At 36.7% G+C, this 17,577-nt stretch overlaps 1 protein-coding gene across 1 annotated transcript in view; it reads right to left on the reverse strand.

Annotated features, from left to right (window-relative positions):
* GPR149 (G protein-coupled receptor 149) overlaps positions 1–15,387 on the reverse strand; it is a 59,472-nt gene extending 44,085 nt beyond the window's left edge. Inside the window, exons 1-3 of the mRNA XM_019731922.2 lie at positions 13,708–15,387; positions 12,587–12,779; positions 7,298–7,755 (exon numbers count right to left, since the gene is read on the reverse strand). Coding sequence (XP_019587481.2) covers positions 7,298–7,755; positions 12,587–12,779; positions 13,708–14,682 — 1,626 coding nt within the window. The 5' untranslated portion in view covers positions 14,683–15,387. The remainder of the gene's footprint in view (positions 1–7,297; positions 7,756–12,586; positions 12,780–13,707) is intronic.
* Between the last annotated feature and the right edge of the window lie 2,190 nt (positions 15,388–17,577).

Below are 17,577 nucleotides of genomic sequence, written 5' to 3' on the forward strand. Positions count from 1 at the left end.
AATATGAAAATACATATGCATAAGGTTATTCAGAGCAATATTGTTTTAAACTGTAAAGTATTAGAAACAAACTAAAGGCCCCTATCAGGCAGTGGATGAGTTAAGTGTGGTGTATCCACACGATAGATTATCATGCAGCTATAAAACAAGAATGAGGAAGATCTCTATGAAGTGATATGGAGTGACTTCTAGGATACAATGTTTAGTGAAAAAAAAAAAAAAAAAAAAACAAAGTGCAGAAGAGTGTAAGTAAGAAAGGAGTTATAAGAAGATTTTCATGTATCTGCTCATTTTTGCAAAAAGAAATAAAGGAATGTTAAAGCAGAAACTATGAGATTGGTTACTTACAGAGGATAGGTGGGAACAGGATGGAAAGAATGGGAAAATGAGAACAGGGAAGAAATGAGGAAGGAAATTCTATCTTTTATGTAGTTCTGACTCTTGGAAACATGGTTTTACGTGCTCTAACATAAATAATCAAAATAAAAAAAACAATAGAGGAGGAACTAAAAATGTAATGTAAAATGAAGGGAATGGAAATGAAAAGAACTAATTTAAGTAAATGTGGAAGGTTATACTTTTATATAAACTGTAAGATTAAAGATAAAAAGAACTGTACATGACTATTATACTGTAGTTAATATTTCCCCCCTCAGGGATGTGAGTTAGCAATTCTAAAACTGCTTTATGTGCGTGCTAGCACTGAGCAAATCAGTAAATAGATTGGTGAAGATGAAAGCCAGTTTCACACTGTCAAATAAAGAATTAACAAATAAGAAAAGGGAAAGGCATGAATGAACCCTGTGGTATTTGATTGGACTTGGAGGTATCAGTATAAATATATAGTTTTAAACTATTTATACAGAGAAATTGATGTAGAAATATAGATATGTACATGAGCATACATATATGTATTTCCTAGATCTGTCCAATGATAAGGTCTAGAAACAAGACACCCCAGCAGCAATGAGCATATCTTGTACCCAGATGTTGGTTTCTCAATGCCATTCTCCAATAAAAGGAACCAGAACTCCTTGGGAAAATGGTTGATTCTAGGGCTGGCTCAAGGAAAATGAAAGATGGGGATGGAATATCTTGTTCTGCTAGAAACTAAGGAAGTGTTAAAACACAACAAACAAACAAACAAATAAAAGTACAAGATAAGGAGAGCACGTTGAATGGATATAGGCATCAACCTGAAGTAGCTCCCAATGGCTAAATCCAGGGCAATTAGAGTAACAAAATCAATAGTAATAGTGTGGCTTATAACCTATAGATTAAAATAAATATGAGTCCATGCTGATACAAATAAATAAGTAAATGGAGACGAGATAACTTTCAATAATATAGAAGGAATGATAGTAATGGAAAATCACCATTGTATAATAATTGTTGCAGTCAAGATTCATCAATTAATGCTAAACTTACTGGGCAAAAGTATGGTATAAAACACTTTGCATAGTCTCAAAATGTCTCCCCACAAGATGCTTATAAACTACAAAGGGAAAACTAGTAACTTTACATGGAGAAATTTGGCAGGCATCACCTTTACACAGTGATCAAAGTTTACATAACCATCGTAAGACATATCAACATCATGTAACTCTTGATACGATGTGCTGGAAAGGGCAAACATTCTGTGATATTCTTGCCCAAAACGCAAAACGTCAATTTAATCAATGGAAAATATAAGACAATTACAAATGAAGGATATTGCAGAAACAAAACAAACCAAAACAAACTGGCCAGAGGTCTTCAAAAGTGTCAAAGTCATGTAAGACAAAGACAGGCTGAAGAACTGCTTTAGATTGCAGGAGACTGAGGAGACATGACGACAAGTGCAATATGGGATCAAGGATTAGATTCTGGACCAGAGAGAGGAGATCAACAGGACAACTGGCAAGTTCGAAATAAGATCTATAAATGAATCCCTAATTTCCTGATAATTACATGATTGTCCTATAACATGTTAACATTAGTGGGAGCTGGATGAAGGATATAGTAGAAGTCTCTGTACTATTTTAAAAACTGTTTTGTAAATCTAAAATAAGTTCTCAATAAAAAGTTTTTAAAATGTAGTGAGTTCCCAGGCATTTGAACTCAAGTAAAAAAATAGTCACTCAACAGGAGGTTGTGGAAGACATTCAAGGCATAACTAAGTTCTATATGTAGTCTTTAAGGTTTTCTTAAACTGTGAGGATTTTTTAAAAGAATGTTAACAGAATTATTAGCTTAAAAGGTGAATTATAGCTTTCCACACAAGCTTTGATGCCAGGCTAATCCCCTTGAATAATCCCCTTGAAAGTGAAGAGTTAGACAGTTCACTTTTACTTCATTTCAGTAAAAGATACATGCTGTGAGGTTCACAAAGTGTGTTATGAGGTGTTTGAATTAGTTTGTATTTCATTTCCCTTAGCTTCAACTTCCAAGACTTTAAATACTTGTGAACAAATTTGCATTTATGGATGAGTTTTCAGCCGTACTTCAAATAGCCGTTCTAAACTATATCGTATATTCACACAAAGGACTCTAACAATTTAAATCAGGTGAAAATTATATTCTTAAGTGGAGAAAAGCAGATTTCTAAATAGTACATGCAATAGGATCCATTTTTGTTAAAAGTAAAAATACATGTAAAGGAAAGAGCCTGAAGTTTTATATGATAAAACATAAACAGTGGTTGACTCTGGGTGATTGGAAGTATGTATTTTTTTCTTTGCTAATCAGACATTTCTAAATTTTCAAAAATAATTATATTAATTTATAATCATAAAATAATAAGGGTTTTAAGTGTTTTTAAAAAGAAAGCAATGTAACAATTTTTCAGGTCTCTGAACAGTGAGTAATGAACGAACCACTCCAGACAAATGGATGTAGCCAAATATAAAATATCTGTACTTGTGACAATCATCTGTATTAGGATGATTTGTGGCTACAAATGTGGTGAATGACTTTTTCTCCTATGGTCACTTCAGTTAAAAATCACTCAATGAAGAGGTTTAAGCATTTTCACGGTAACAACATCACAGGAAACACATCATATGTCTGATTTAATGTTTTAATAGATTTTTTTTCTAATGAAAAGAGAAGATGCATATTTTTTTAGGGAGAGGAAAGAAATATATGATTTTTTTTTCTAGTCTTGTTTCACTTTTGGGAGCAAATTTAGCCTTGCTCTTTAAAATATCCATCTCCTAGTCATTAGACACTAAAGCAGTATTTCTTAGGTTTGCATCTGAACCAACTGTGGGTTTCTGTTTCTGTAAGTCTGGTATGGGATTTTTATTATTTTGCATCAGGGTTTTGTTAGAAGCACAGAATCTTGGACCCTACCTCAGTTCTACTCTATCCCAATCTACGTTTTAACAAGATCCCCATTTGACTTACTGTGTTTCCCCGATAATAAGATCTAGCTGGACAGTCAGCTCTCTTGGAGCAAAAATTAATGTAAGAACTGGTATTATATTATATTATATTATATTATATTATATTATATTATATTATATTATATTATATTATATCTGGTCTTATAGTAAAATAAGACCGGGTTTTATATTAATTTAAGCTAATTATTATTAACTTAATTATAAGCTAATTATTATTAATTAAGCTTATAATAATTTAAGCATTAGAGCTGATTCTCCGGCTAGGTCTTAATTTTGGTGAAACATGGTATTTACTCATTGATCTAAAGAACCCAGCATAGTCTAGTTCAACTTTTGAGTTTCGTATGTTTCTATGAAAATTGCTAAGAGAAATAATAATATTTTTAAAAGATTATAGAAATCACTGTTGCTGCTGAACTCTTAGCAAACAACACAACTTTAATTTGTAAAACTATTTTTAGATAGTTAACACATTTTCCTTAAAGTGAAAATAAAATTTCGTTGTTTCTCAGGTGACATTATTGTTAATTCTTGTTGGCTTAGTCTACCTTATGCTAAGTGATTCGTGTAGCTAGTCAAATGCAATCACTTCCCCTTCCTTTGTCTCTCATTTGAGGATTGTTTCAATATCTGTTTTTCTATATTCTCCTGCCATAGTGGAGGACCTTTCATTTTTTAGATGCTGTGATGATAGGATTATAAATGGGATTAAGTGGCATAGATGCAGCATATCTTTGTTTCCGATTTATAATAATGAATGAGTCTCTAGAACTCTAAGACACTACTTAAAAGACAAGAGAATGGAACCCATGGGTAATTCGATGAACTTATAATTAAAAGAGAAAATTTTAAAAAAAGAAAGTAAAGAAAAAAGAAAATTAGAGTGATCACCCACAAGTCATTAAATTATTTTATAAATCCAGTTGTCTTTATTCATAGATGGCAAAACGTTCAGATTCTGGAAAATCATTATTGCATTTGAGGAACAGTCACACCATGGCTACCACATTAAAACTTTGTAACTGAAAAACTCTGACATTTCTGGCTATTTTTTCTGAGCATTTTAATAGTGAACTGCTGAGCATTCTACCTCCTGGGGGGTCCAAAGAGACGTGATTGTGTGGTTAAGTTTAACACTGAATTTCAATCTTACAAACACTCTCAACTCTGATAAATTTTATTAAGTCACATTAAAACGTGTTTAAGCCAGTCTACTACCATGTTCATTACACTTTAACCTTGATCTAACACTCTCACTCCTACCAGGATTTTCAACAAGATATACTGAGAATTTGTTGACTAATATGCTCTAATGAAAAAATTAAGCAACATGTATTATAAAAATAAAGTAAGGCTCACTAAATATGTTTTAAATCGAACCTGCTTTTTTCAAGCCTAAGAACAAAGAGCACACACTATTCAATGTCGTCTCATTAGATATGATCTGATAAACTGAGCCTACATGTTTGAAAGTACAACCATTGAAAATCAAGAGATGGTGTTTTCATACAGTAACTGCAATTCCTATAGTTACAGTAGCACTATAAGATACGTGAGTTAGCATTTATTTCAGAGCAAAATAGGACTTAGGAGAAAAGGATGAAATGAATGTGCTTTCCCAGTCCCATCTACTCGCGTGAAATATTAATATCTGCTGGTAAAGAATAGAGTATGACCCAAAACCTGTTTTGGGTCATAGAAAAAGTTCTCGTAAGCTTCTCAAGCCTAAGGGTGTTTTGGTTAGAATGTGAACCTTAAAGTTCACAGGCAAGTTTGCAAAGGGAAAATCGTATCATAACATCAGCCTGTGGCCGAAGGATTTCTTACTGTTGTTTTTAAATTTATAACAGCATTTTATTTAATTTCAATTAGTCTCTGAAAATAAAATCTTTACCTTTCCTGAATATTATATTGTCTATTTTTTACTAATCGTTTTTTCACAACAACCATTTTAGATCAGTTCCCTGAACTACTTGCTCTTTACAGATGTTAAAATATTAATACTCAATAAGCAAATTTTTGTAGTTAAAAGATATCTGGATTGATCAAACTTTTGTGCTTTTCACATATCATTTTATTTTTTTTGATTTACAGAGGTTATGGGTAAATTGTACTTCTTCATTTCCATAGGACTATGTACTTATATGTAAACAGTGTCTGATCCTTTCATGTGTTTCTAGGTGTAGTTAATTGATTGTGCTTTCCAAACTACAACCAAGACATTTAAATGAGGGCAATACGTTGTGATATTTTAGATAATAATTCCCAATGTTTTGACAAAATATATAAGACAACAGTCATTTAAAATAATGTTCAATGGGAAAAAAGCATGTCCCATAAGCCTAGGTACTGTAGGATATCCTCTTTAGAAAGCTCAAAAATAAGCAAAACTAAGCAATGTATTGTGATAGAAGCATATTCATTTGTGATAAAACAACAAAACAAAAAAGCATGAGCAAGATTCAAGATATCTGTAATCCCTATGGGGTAGGCATGAAGATGGGATAGAGCAGTAGAATAGTAGATAGTTGCAAGTTATTGCGATGCACACACACACACACACACACACACACACACACACACACACACACACGCCTCATCATGAATATTAACAATTTTTCAGTGTGAGAAAGCCAAGAGGTTTAGATTATTCAGGAACAAATTAATGGTGAAATTATAGAGGTTACCCTCTTAGGTAGGGTACCATATGGTTCTAAAAATACAGAGCATTTTGTCCTGTCAATCATAACAGGACACAATCATTTCACTGTATTTTTCAGTTTATGGCAAATAATTTAGTGATGTTTTTCTGAGATACCTAATCACTAAACGATATGAATTATTACCTTAATAATATACTATATTGTATATTTTGTTTTATTATCCAACTTTTAAAATGGTGTTATCAGAGTAAGACTAGTAGTTTTAAATAATAATAATGGAAATCTCAGATTACTCTGCTCATATTCATAATTGCTGTTATGTGGTCATATAATGAATGCATTATCTCTAGTAGATATTTCTAGAATTATGGTTTTGATTCCAGAGACGAGGTGCAAGTGGACTTTGATTTCCATTTAAATCATGTAGAAAAGGCTTCTCTTCCAAGTAAATCAATAGTGTGGAAAGCAAGAGCAAATTTAATTGCCAGATATAAGACTTTAGAGGAAAGAACAATCTCATATCAATATCACACTGTAATTTTAATGAAATAAGAAGTTTCCTTCATTCTAGGCAGGCCAGAATCTAGGAGAGAATGGCATAAAATTAAGATGTGCATTCTTTCATGTTTATAAAACCATTCTTTGATCTTTAAAGGGATGGAACATTCATCAGGGCTTGCAAGGACTCACTTGAGTGTATTCTGGAATAGAACTTTGTTTTTCTTTGCTGAGTACTCGAAAGACTAGTCCTAGCAAAATTAACAGGCACGCTGTCTAGTATAGTTGCAGCAGGACTATCCTCCTCATCACTAGCTGTATAAATATTTATCATCACAGTAAAAAAGAAAAAAATAGAAAAACTTCTCTTGGGGACTCGTAGTGAACTCTTTGGGTGAAGGAAAAATACAACCTACAAGCTTACTAATTTGAAACAAGTTCTGAAGGTCTAGTCTGAATTTACACAGATTACTTGAATTGAAACTAGAATTCCCTCCCATTCTCAAAGAGCCTATTTAGCTGGGCCAATGCCAAAACAAAGATTTTGAGTGAAAATGTAGAAATGATTTAAAAAATTAAAAAGTGCTTCAAAAGACACCTTGAAATAAAATTTAGTATTATGGAAATTACTTGAGGCCAATGTAATTAGCCTTGGACTTGATTGAATGAAATAAGCAACTGATAGTTTTTTCATGCCTGTCACAGTTGGTCTCACTTTTAATTTTACAGGAAGAACAATCTTTACTGTACCTGACGAGGGGTTCTCTCTGATTTACTCCTACACCATTCCCAGTCTGAAAGGTCTGGTTTCTGACTCTCCTCATGAGAAAGTCTTCTTTCTGGTCCTTCCAAAAAGGTGGTTTCTTCATAGTGAATATCACCTTCTGTTTTTTTAAGGAGCAGTGGATCCATGCCCTTTTCATTATGAGCATCCTGTTTAGCCTCTGTAATATCGGTACTTGTGCATTTGTTGATGCCTGTTAGTGTGGAGCTATCCAGAGAGGGTGTGGTGCTGATTTCCACTTTTATGGAATTGAAGATATTATGAGCAGCTCTCAGAGAGTCTTTTGTAGTTTTGCATTCATAGTTCATGAGGTGGTGAAACGATGTAGAATTTTCATCATCATCATAGTAATCTTCATGTGCTATTTTATAAATTCCATAACTTCTTTCAAATGATAGATTGAATTCAAAGGCTCGCCTCTTGGCTAAGTAAAAACAAAAACAAAAGTCCATGGTTAGGAAGGTAGATAGAAACAACAGTTGAATATATACATTGTAAATAAAATTAGGAAAGTGCATTCAACTGATTTCTATGAATTTAAAAGCTATCTTCCATTACTTCTTGTCCATTATGCAAAGCAATTGTGCCTCGCAAATTCAAGTCATCTTTTCACTCTGGGCTTGATTTTTCTCACTTGCACAATGAGGGGCTTGAAATATGTACCATCCCAAGAATCATGCAGTCATCAAAGCAGATTTGTATAACAGAAATATAACCATAAAACTCTCATTTGCATTCAGTTTTAGTGTTAGCTTTTCCAGTCTACCAATTATCTGTACCATTCTTTATTTAGGGACAAAATGTATTGTTTATAAATTTTATTTTGGTAGAAATTAATTATGAAGTAACTCTTAATATTATGTGAGTTATTCAGCTGACAATATCGTCAACAGATGTAACTACTTTAAATATTCTGATGTAGAATATTCCTGACATTTATGTTTATAAATGCCTACATTAAAAATTAGACATTGATACAATACAGTTTTGAAACTTTTTAAAATAACAGATACATTTTTGATACAAATAAATTTGAAATAAATTGTAAAATTAAACAGATTTATATTTCTGTGAACTGAAGCACTTTAAAACATGTTTGTAAACCTGAGGAGGTAGAATATAAGTTTAGCTGCAACACATAAAACTTTGTATGGTTTAAATCAAGTGAAATATTATGGTATCCTAACTCTAACACTGCTACTTGGTGGGTATGGTACAAAGTCTTAGTAGAATAGCAAGTGAGATTGTGACAGAACGTGATACTTTTTTATGTAAATGTCATTAGATACTAGATAGTTTTTATGTATTAAGAATGAAATTATATCAAGATGTAAGACAAAATGCAATTTAATGTTTTGGTTTTCATTCAAAACATGGCTCTTTCAAAAAAAATTCTGCTTGGATACTTCTGTGTTTTATAGAAGACATTGCGCTATCTTACTGTCATTCACATGGTAATTTTATTACTAGAATTTCCCAGAACTGAAGATTTACAAACAAATTCTACTGACTAAAAAATTAGAATTTATAGGTACAATTCATTATTTGAGCCAAAACATTCATTTTTTGAGCCAGAACACAAGAATTTCTGTTCAAAGAAAATAGAAAAGTAGAGGTAAATGTAAACATTTTATACACTGTCTCATTTATAGGTCTACTTACTTTTTCTAATAACATAGTCCAGTCAAATTGAATTAGGACTTTCGACTTACTCTACCGGTATGAAGACTGAAGGAGCCAAAATATTGTTTTAATTATTGGTCGCATTCCCTTTTCTTTAAAAACCATATAAAGTGACAAATAGTCTATTTAGGAACATTAAGCAAACTGTCATAGAATCCCAATTTTATCATATAGCACAATAAAATTTATGTCTGTGGCTATATATTTTATTAGCTGAATATTATAGCTATGAAATATACAGAGCAAAAATGACTAATGTTTTTGAAGGAGTGTTCAAAATGTGTCAATGGAGATGTCATGAGGTGCAAGAGACAGCCTGAGGTAGGCTATGAGAAGAAAGTGGAATTGAGATAGACTGTGGGGAAATAGAATATCGTAGGTCACGTCACTTAACACAGCAACAACCCTACATAATAAACAGCTTATCAGTCCTACTTTACGGCTGCGAAGATGGAGGCTGATAGAGGAAACCTACCTAAGATTACTTACCTACTAAAGAGATATGAATTTAAAGCTAACTGATTCCAGATTTGGAGTCATTATCCTCTATGTGAAATTGCTTTACTACTAATCAGATGCATGAGAGAAATATGTTAACAGAAGCAGAATGTGTAAGATGTGTTGTCTTTAAATTAGGGGGTGTATATTAATTGTGATGTTTAACCAATAGAAACATTTATTGTTAGTGACTTTCTGTGATGCTACAGGTATCTCCAACTGAGATAACTAATGTAGATAATAGGTTAGAACAATATGACACAGTTGACAGTGTTTGACTAATAACTTACAAGAAACTTAAAGACCATCAGAATACAGTTAGGATCTTTTGAAATCTATACTACACTTATGAAAAATATAATGTATCTTTTGAAAAACAAACTCATAGATAAAACATGATTAGCTCTAGTCTTTTGCTTCAATCACATCTTGCTAATTACAAGTTAGACATAAGTAATTATATCAGCTTAGAAAAATAAATAATTCTCCAGGATAATATGCCATGAGATACTCTGATTTTTCATTCAAAAAAATGAAAACTGAAAATCTGATTTTTATATAAAATATTTTATTTTAACTAATTAAAAAAAAGTCATACAAACAAAATGAGCGAAAGCCACACCCAATTCATATGTCTGTCACTTGAGACCTCTTTATAAAACCATTTTCTAACAATTGTTTTGAGACACTAGTAATACAGATTATTGTTGGAAACAAGAGAGAATTATAATTGCTGTGCATTATTTTTCATGACTGACATTCATTTTCTGGTTGCATGTCTCTCAGTTTCCGTTCAGTGAAGCTGAGATGTAGAATTATATTTATATCTGCAAATGAACCTGGTAAATATGAGTTAGGGAAAATACTTTTCCTTTCTTGCTTCTGTGGTTCACCGATAAAGAATGTAAAGGAAGGATCTTAGTTTGTTAAGGAGGAAAAGCTTAAATGTGAACCTGGTGCCACACTCCTAAAAGATCAAAGTTTTATAACTGATCAAGCACCTGCCTACCCGAAGGTGAGCCATCTTTAGAGTTTCAAATTTATGTTGTTGTGTCATCCTACCAATAGGAAAATTTATGGGGCAGGGGTCCTCGTACAGTGAAAACACATCATTCTTATAAAAGAATGTCCCTATCTCAGAACTTGAGATCTTAAAAGAGAATAGAGCCGTTTGAACTATAAGCATTTAAACTAATGTTTCTCCCAAGGTTTTGTTTTTGAAGCCATGCCTCTTTCTATATGCTTACATATTTCAATACCTTCCCTGAATCTTAAAACTACAAATAAGATAAATGCTCATTTTAGCGGATACATATTATTTTGATCTTGATGAGCATGGTTTCAATTTCAAACATGAGATATGAATGTGATTCTTGATTCTGGTAGCCTGCCATAGGCTCTTCTATCTTGGCAGTACATGACCAGGGTACTTTCTAGACCATTTGCTGTGATAAGTCTGTTGCATTGCTTTATTTTCAACTCTGATATGGGTGTCCATTACTTCTTAAAATGACTGCCCTAAATGACTTCACTAAGACTTCGTTTTCGCTGGCACTAGACTCTTGGTCTCTTTCAGATTCTTAAATACTGTAATACAGGGCTGTAATACAGTGTCTGGTCTGTACCTGCTGCCAGCTCAAGTCTCCACCAAGGAAGCACGGTCCTTACTTCACTGATTTAGTGGCAAAAGGTTAACGTTGGAGAAAATGTTAGCACTTTCAGTTTCGTAAATGATTTTTGTAAGCTCTTTGTTCTTCTGTGTGGCCCCCAAAAGATTCATTATTAATTTTCTCTGTCACTGTTGCTCTGGGTATTAATCTCCATAAGCACATAATTCTTTTTAAGTTCTATGGTTATTTTATTTAAGACATTTGGCATTTATTAACAATAAAACTTTATGGCACCCTTAACACACACTAAAAATCTTCTGTCATGTGAAAAATATTTAGACATACTAAATTTTAAATGTTAACAATACATGGAAAATGACCAATTCCTGACTCTATGTAAATGGTTATAAGATGTTTATAAAATAACCCTGTTGTATAATTGATTACAGAATATACTTTAATATTATCTAGGTTTTATACTCCTAAAATAGTCTGATGTGAACTATTTTTATTTACCCTTTCTTCTCTGGTAAAGAATAATATGCTTCCTTATACTGAGCAAAGGACAATTAATGGAACAGTTAATTTAGTGTACAGGCATGCATTCTTAGATTTATTAAAGGGTAAAAGATCCTATCTTTTGTCTGGAATGACAAAATAATATCTTTTTCCTTCCTGGCAGAGTCAAAATATACAGGCCTTTACTCAACCTTTCCTGTCTCCATATGGGAACAATTACACTCTAGTGATTTTATAATCGACTGACTACCATTCTAGGTGTACTCAGTAGGAACAGTTTCGTTTGTTTGTTTTCTGTAAATAGCATGACTAGATTCATATATAGCATACAGTGACAAACTCTTGGGGTGGGGGCAGGTTGTTTTGTGTGTATATATATTTTCTAAAGGCAGAGGCATACACTGAAAATTGGTTTGGGTACTGTTTCCAGGCACTTTTCTGGCGTTCTCTGAAAACTTTCCAAAACACTGGAAGAATACGAGCAGCAAAATAATGACAATGCTTTTCTGTACTCTTCCATTAGATAATAATGGGCTATAATATAATGAGTTTTTAACTCTTTAGAGAGTTCATCTTTTTTCAGATACAGGTTTCTTAATGTAGACTTGGAAGATGGATCTATTTTCTACTCTGGGCTAAGAGCTATGGTGGCTAGAACGCCTAAGGGCATTTGTTGACTTCATGCTGTTTTGAATAAATTTTCTCTTCCCTTCTTACTTAAAATAATCAGTCAATGTACCAGCACTTCACAGAGTTGTTTTAAACCTGCCTCATTTAAAACTTCCTTCAATACCATGCTAAGAATTGTTTCACACTATAATTTCTTTACCACTTACATTTGTCCTTGAACTCTTCATCCTACTCAGGCAACTCTTTCTGTAGAGCACGTTTTGGTGTTTGACTATATGCAAATTGCTCCTGACAGCCACCCTGTTGAGGACTTACTTGTTTTCCCACCGGAGGCTACTGCACGTGCATCTTGCTTGCAGTTGATGATGCAGCCACAGGGCAAGTGGGTCCAGCGCTTCGACAAGACAAACACTGGGGTCACCGTGGTAGCCAGCAGGGTTAGCAGGAAGCTGAGCGTCTCGAAGGGAAGGCTCTGAAACCCCACCACATGCTGGACCACCATGTGGATCTGCAAAGTCACAGAGCTTCAGACATATCCCCGCATCTCACTTTCCTCTTCCCCAGGCCTTTCCCCCAAACAAGCACGCTGCCCCAACCCCCTTCTCCTGTCCCCTTGGCTGCCTGAGAGCCAGAGCTCTGCTTCTGGGCTGGCACCGCGGCTTGAGCAGTGGACCGCTGGGGTCCCTTGGGAGGAGGCCCACTGCTCCAGACATACATGACTTTGGGGTTTTCCACTCTTGAGTGTCTGGTCTGTACCTGCTGCCAGCTCAAGTCTCCACCAACGAAGCACGGTCCTCAATGTAGGGGAGTTTAGGGGGCAAACAGGCAGGTGTCTGTGAAACCTGAGCCTGGTACCCCAAATACCCTGGAACCCCCATCTCAGTCCCAGCATGCCTGTCATAGTAGGGTGCCACCCTGCCTCCTCTCAACTAGGATTCCTCATCATGCTTTGTCCCCTCTCTTCTCTCTACTTCTGATGGAGCCTCTGCTCTCCCTGCTGTGGAGGGGCTTTGCATCCTTAACAGGCAGGAATGGAGCAGAAAGAAGGGGGTGACAGAAGGTTGGGGGAGTTGGGGAGTGCAAACACCCTTTTTGCAACTACCTTATTTTCTGAATACTCCCAGATATTGCTACGAGAAAAGAACATCCTTGGCCCCGACAGAGCTAGGAAAACTAAGACTCTAACACCTGAATGTGCTCCCCGCCCCCTCCTCAGTTTTCAAAGGAGAAGCACTTAGCAAAGGCTTCTCTGCCAGTTAGCGCTACCCTTCAACTGCCTTCCTACAAGTGCTTCCCTAAAACCGTGGGAGACACATTTGGAAGCGAACTTAACTGCGCGTCTCCTGGTGACTCTCCAAACCAGGGACGCTGGTCCCAACACGCAATCACACTGTCTGGCACACACACCCGCGCACTGTGAGCAACTGCACTTTTACCATCATGGGCAGCCAAAGGATGACTTTTGTCAGCGCTAGGATCAAAGAGAAGCGCTTCTGCGCTATGCTCACGGTGACACTCCTGGTGCCATAGAGAGTCCCCCGGTTCTCACGCCTGCAGGCTCCGGCCCTCCCGAGAGGACCCGGTCCAAGTACAGTGTCCGAGCTCGGGGAGCACCCGGCAGAGCAACGCAGGGCAGGGCCCACAGCGTCATCTGGACACAGGGAGAGCGCTCTCTCCCCAGTTGGAGGGGTCCCGGGAGTGGAAGCTCCGCGGGAAATTTCCTGGTAGTTGGCATAGAGTCTCGGCGGCTCCTCCGAACACAGCAGCTGGTGAGTAAGCGGCACTGAGAGGCCGGCAAGGAGTCCGAAGGCCGAAGTGTACACAGCAAAGAGGAGCAGCACGTAGGAGCTGGAACAGTCTGCCAAGCAGCCCCACGGCGTGCGCACGAAGGCGCCCCAGCCCCACAGCGGGAGCGCCGAGAGCAGCAGACTGGCTGCCCACACTGTCAGCGCCACGCAGAGCACCTGGCCGGATCTTGCGGAGGCTGCCTGGCTCCCTCCAGTCTTGTGCATCGTGTAAAAGTTGTAGGAGACTAGGAGAGACGCCTTCAAGTTGCTTGAGAGGCCCTGGCATAAATATAGTAAGGCAGAGGTGGTGCACAGAGACTGGGAATAGCCAGGGACCTCGTCTGGCCACTGCAGAAACAGGAAGATGGTCACCGAGAGGACGCTCATGAGGTCATCCCCAGCCCAGGAAGCCACAAGCATGGACACAACAGTTCTGTGCTGCATTTTCAGCAGGGAAACTAGTGAGTAAATGCTGCCTGCCAGGGCTGCAAGAGTTACGAAGCATGTCAGGCAAAAAAGATAGATATTCAGAGGTCCTGGAGGATTTAAAAGTTCTGTCGAATTATGATTTTCTTTCCATAGGCTAGAGTCATTTGTTGATAAATTACTGGGAAATACAGACATTGTCCTTGGTCAATACTCAATTTCCCTTTCAGCGAGCCTGTAAATATTCTCACAATAAAGCATGGCTGTTAGTTGCAAATCAGATCTCATTTTCTCCTACCAAGTTTCCCTCTAGAGGTTCCCCCGGGCAGTCCAGCAGGAAATGGTCAGGCATGTCTCCTTTAATCTGACTGAACCCATGTTTAAAAATCGGGTTCCATTGAAAGCATCAACAAGAAACTTTCCAACACTGCAATTAAAAAACAAAACAAAAACAAAACAAAAAACAAACCAAAAGCTCCTTCCTGAAACCATCAAGTTTCAGGCATGAAAGCAAAAACTCCTCAGGTAGCTTGAAAAGCAATGATGCCTGGATCCTTTTGGGTCCTTCTTATGGAGCAAAGCAGCTTGTAGCTTCAGGTAATCAAACTCTATTCACTTTTTAAGAGCAGTAAAATGATGCGTTTGTTTCCAGAGCTGGATGCAAAGGCAGAGAGATTATCAGGTAGGTTTCAGCTGTGTAGGTTCAGAGAGAGAGACAGAGAGACAGAGGGAGAATGAGAGTGAATGAGAGAGGCAGAGCACAGCTCCCCTTCTGAACCGCTGTGCTCTTCAATCAGCCGTGATCCTCTGAGCTGCAGGAAGGAGGAGTCAACTCCAAGCAGGAGAGAAGCAGGAACAAAAGGGAGGGGAGTTCAGTGTAGGAGCGACGCGATGTACATCTTCTCAGCCTGCCTGCTTTGAAACAAGAAACAAGGTCCTTGCTAAGCCTTCCCCTTTGGTTTTGACATTTAAAACCAGCCCAATCCTTGCTCAGGTTTGATGTGAATGACAAATACCATCTGTGAGAGGTCCAAGCCACTCCACTAAGGGGCTGCTTTTATGCTTATCTAGACCTCTTTCACAGTCCACAGGAGGAACACATCAATGCCTTTTTTAAAAGAATAGGATTTGTTTCTTTAATATACATACATATATGTCTGTGTATATATGTACATATACAGAGGGTACCAAAAAAATGTATACAGATTTTAAGAAAGGAAAAAACTGTATTAAAATTATACTAATATATACCGATAACAAAAAATGAATACAAGTCATGTGTATACATTTTTTTGACACGCTCGGTATACAGTACTTAAGAATGTCGTTAATGGTCCCCATTACATCTAAACACAATTCTGCAGAATCTTTGGGTAGTGCCATCCTAGTTTTAGGAATGTAACTATTTTTTGTCAATGTTCACCTAAGCGAGCTACCATTTGAATAAATAAGATTTCTCGTTGTGAAAGTCAGTTGACCTATAGGGCCTAAAAAGGAGGTTACCCCACAAAAACATCTTTAGCCAGAGTATTTGGGGTGTTGCGTAGAATAACTGCACTCTGCACTCATTTTAAAAATTGTCAGTTGTGCAAGCTGGATGCTTAGCAAAGAAGTAACTGACAGCAGTAGTTCCAGTCAGCCATTTCCCCAGATTCTTTGCCTACGCTAAAGCACCCTCGTTAGTTGAGCCTGTGGGCTACCTTGCCACGCAGAGTGTGTATAAGGGCGGGGGGGGTGGGGAGTAGCTGAATGGAAGCAGGGAAAGGGAAAGGAGAAGGTTGATGTGGTGATGATCTAAATGAATGGAAGGGATAACAGAGATCTGATCAGTCCTTTCATTTTAGAGATAACTGAAGCTACATTTTGAACCTACATCTATTCAAGTGGGCAGTGATTGTCTTAGTCACTGCCAGCCGTACCCTGCAATAAATACAGTAGGCGCTTGGAGTATCTTGGCACATTTGATTTCCCCTTTACTTGGCAAATGGAAACAAAACCACCTGTGATAGCTAGCTCAGCACTCTAGTTCTCCCTACGGAGAGTAATAGACCTTGCAGTGTGACGGGAGTAAGAAAGGTCTGGGGGTAAATTCATCTTAAAATAAGGCTGCTTCAGAAAGCACACAATGATGAACAGACCTTATTTTTAGCCATTTTCAAAGTTCTGTGGCATGCTATTCTGTCTCTCAGATCTTATTCTTTCCTGCCATAAGCAAATATATTGTTCTTCACTATGGTGTTTAATTCTGGATTTTCAGTTGGGTTGGACAATAAGTATCATATTGTTAAAATACAATGAATGGAAAATGATAGCCGTTGCAATACCACTTGAGGCCTAGGGACATTTCTTCTATAATTACCATCATTCCTGGGTTTTCCATTAAATGTAAATTAAGTAAAAGGGACACCTAACCACTATGTTGCCCTGGTCTCTAGGATATGGCAGAAGAGAAAACAGTGTTAGCACATGTCCAGAGGTTGGTGGTGACATTGCAACCAGTTGAGAGCTAGGAGAGATATCAGCATTTGACTCCAGACTCTGCTATTGTTGGCTGTGTAACCTTAGGCAGAAGTTCTGTGCTTCCTCTGAGTGTCTGTTTCCACATCTGTAAAATAAGGGGGCTTGACTGGATTGTATTTAGTCCCTTTCAAGTTCTAAAATTGGACGACATAATTTTTATTTATTTTTTTAATTAAAGTTGATTGGGGGTGACAATGGTTAGTAAAATTACATGTTTCAGGTGTACAATTCTATAATACATCATCTAAATATCACATTGTGTGTTCACCACCCAGAGTTAGTTCTTCTTCCATTACTATATATTTAATAATTTTTAAATAGCTCAGGTTAACTTTATCTTAATTTTCTTTTCTGCCTACTTCACAATAACCAGTATTGTCATCAAATAAAAGGTGGAAGCCTGTAGAGTTGATGCCTGGATTCTCTGTGCTTTCTCTTTTTCTATGATGGCATGGAAGCCCTTATCTATATGAAGATGGTATAAGATTCAAGAAGCCTGGAATGTTGGGACAACTGAAGGATCATGGTTGCCCTGGAGGTCTGTGTGACACTATAGTAGCTTTGTATGAGTGA

Source organism: Rhinolophus sinicus, linkage group LG01 (genome assembly GCF_036562045.2).
Source record: "Rhinolophus sinicus isolate RSC01 linkage group LG01, ASM3656204v1, whole genome shotgun sequence".
Lineage (NCBI taxonomy): Eukaryota > Metazoa > Chordata > Mammalia > Chiroptera > Rhinolophidae > Rhinolophus > Rhinolophus sinicus.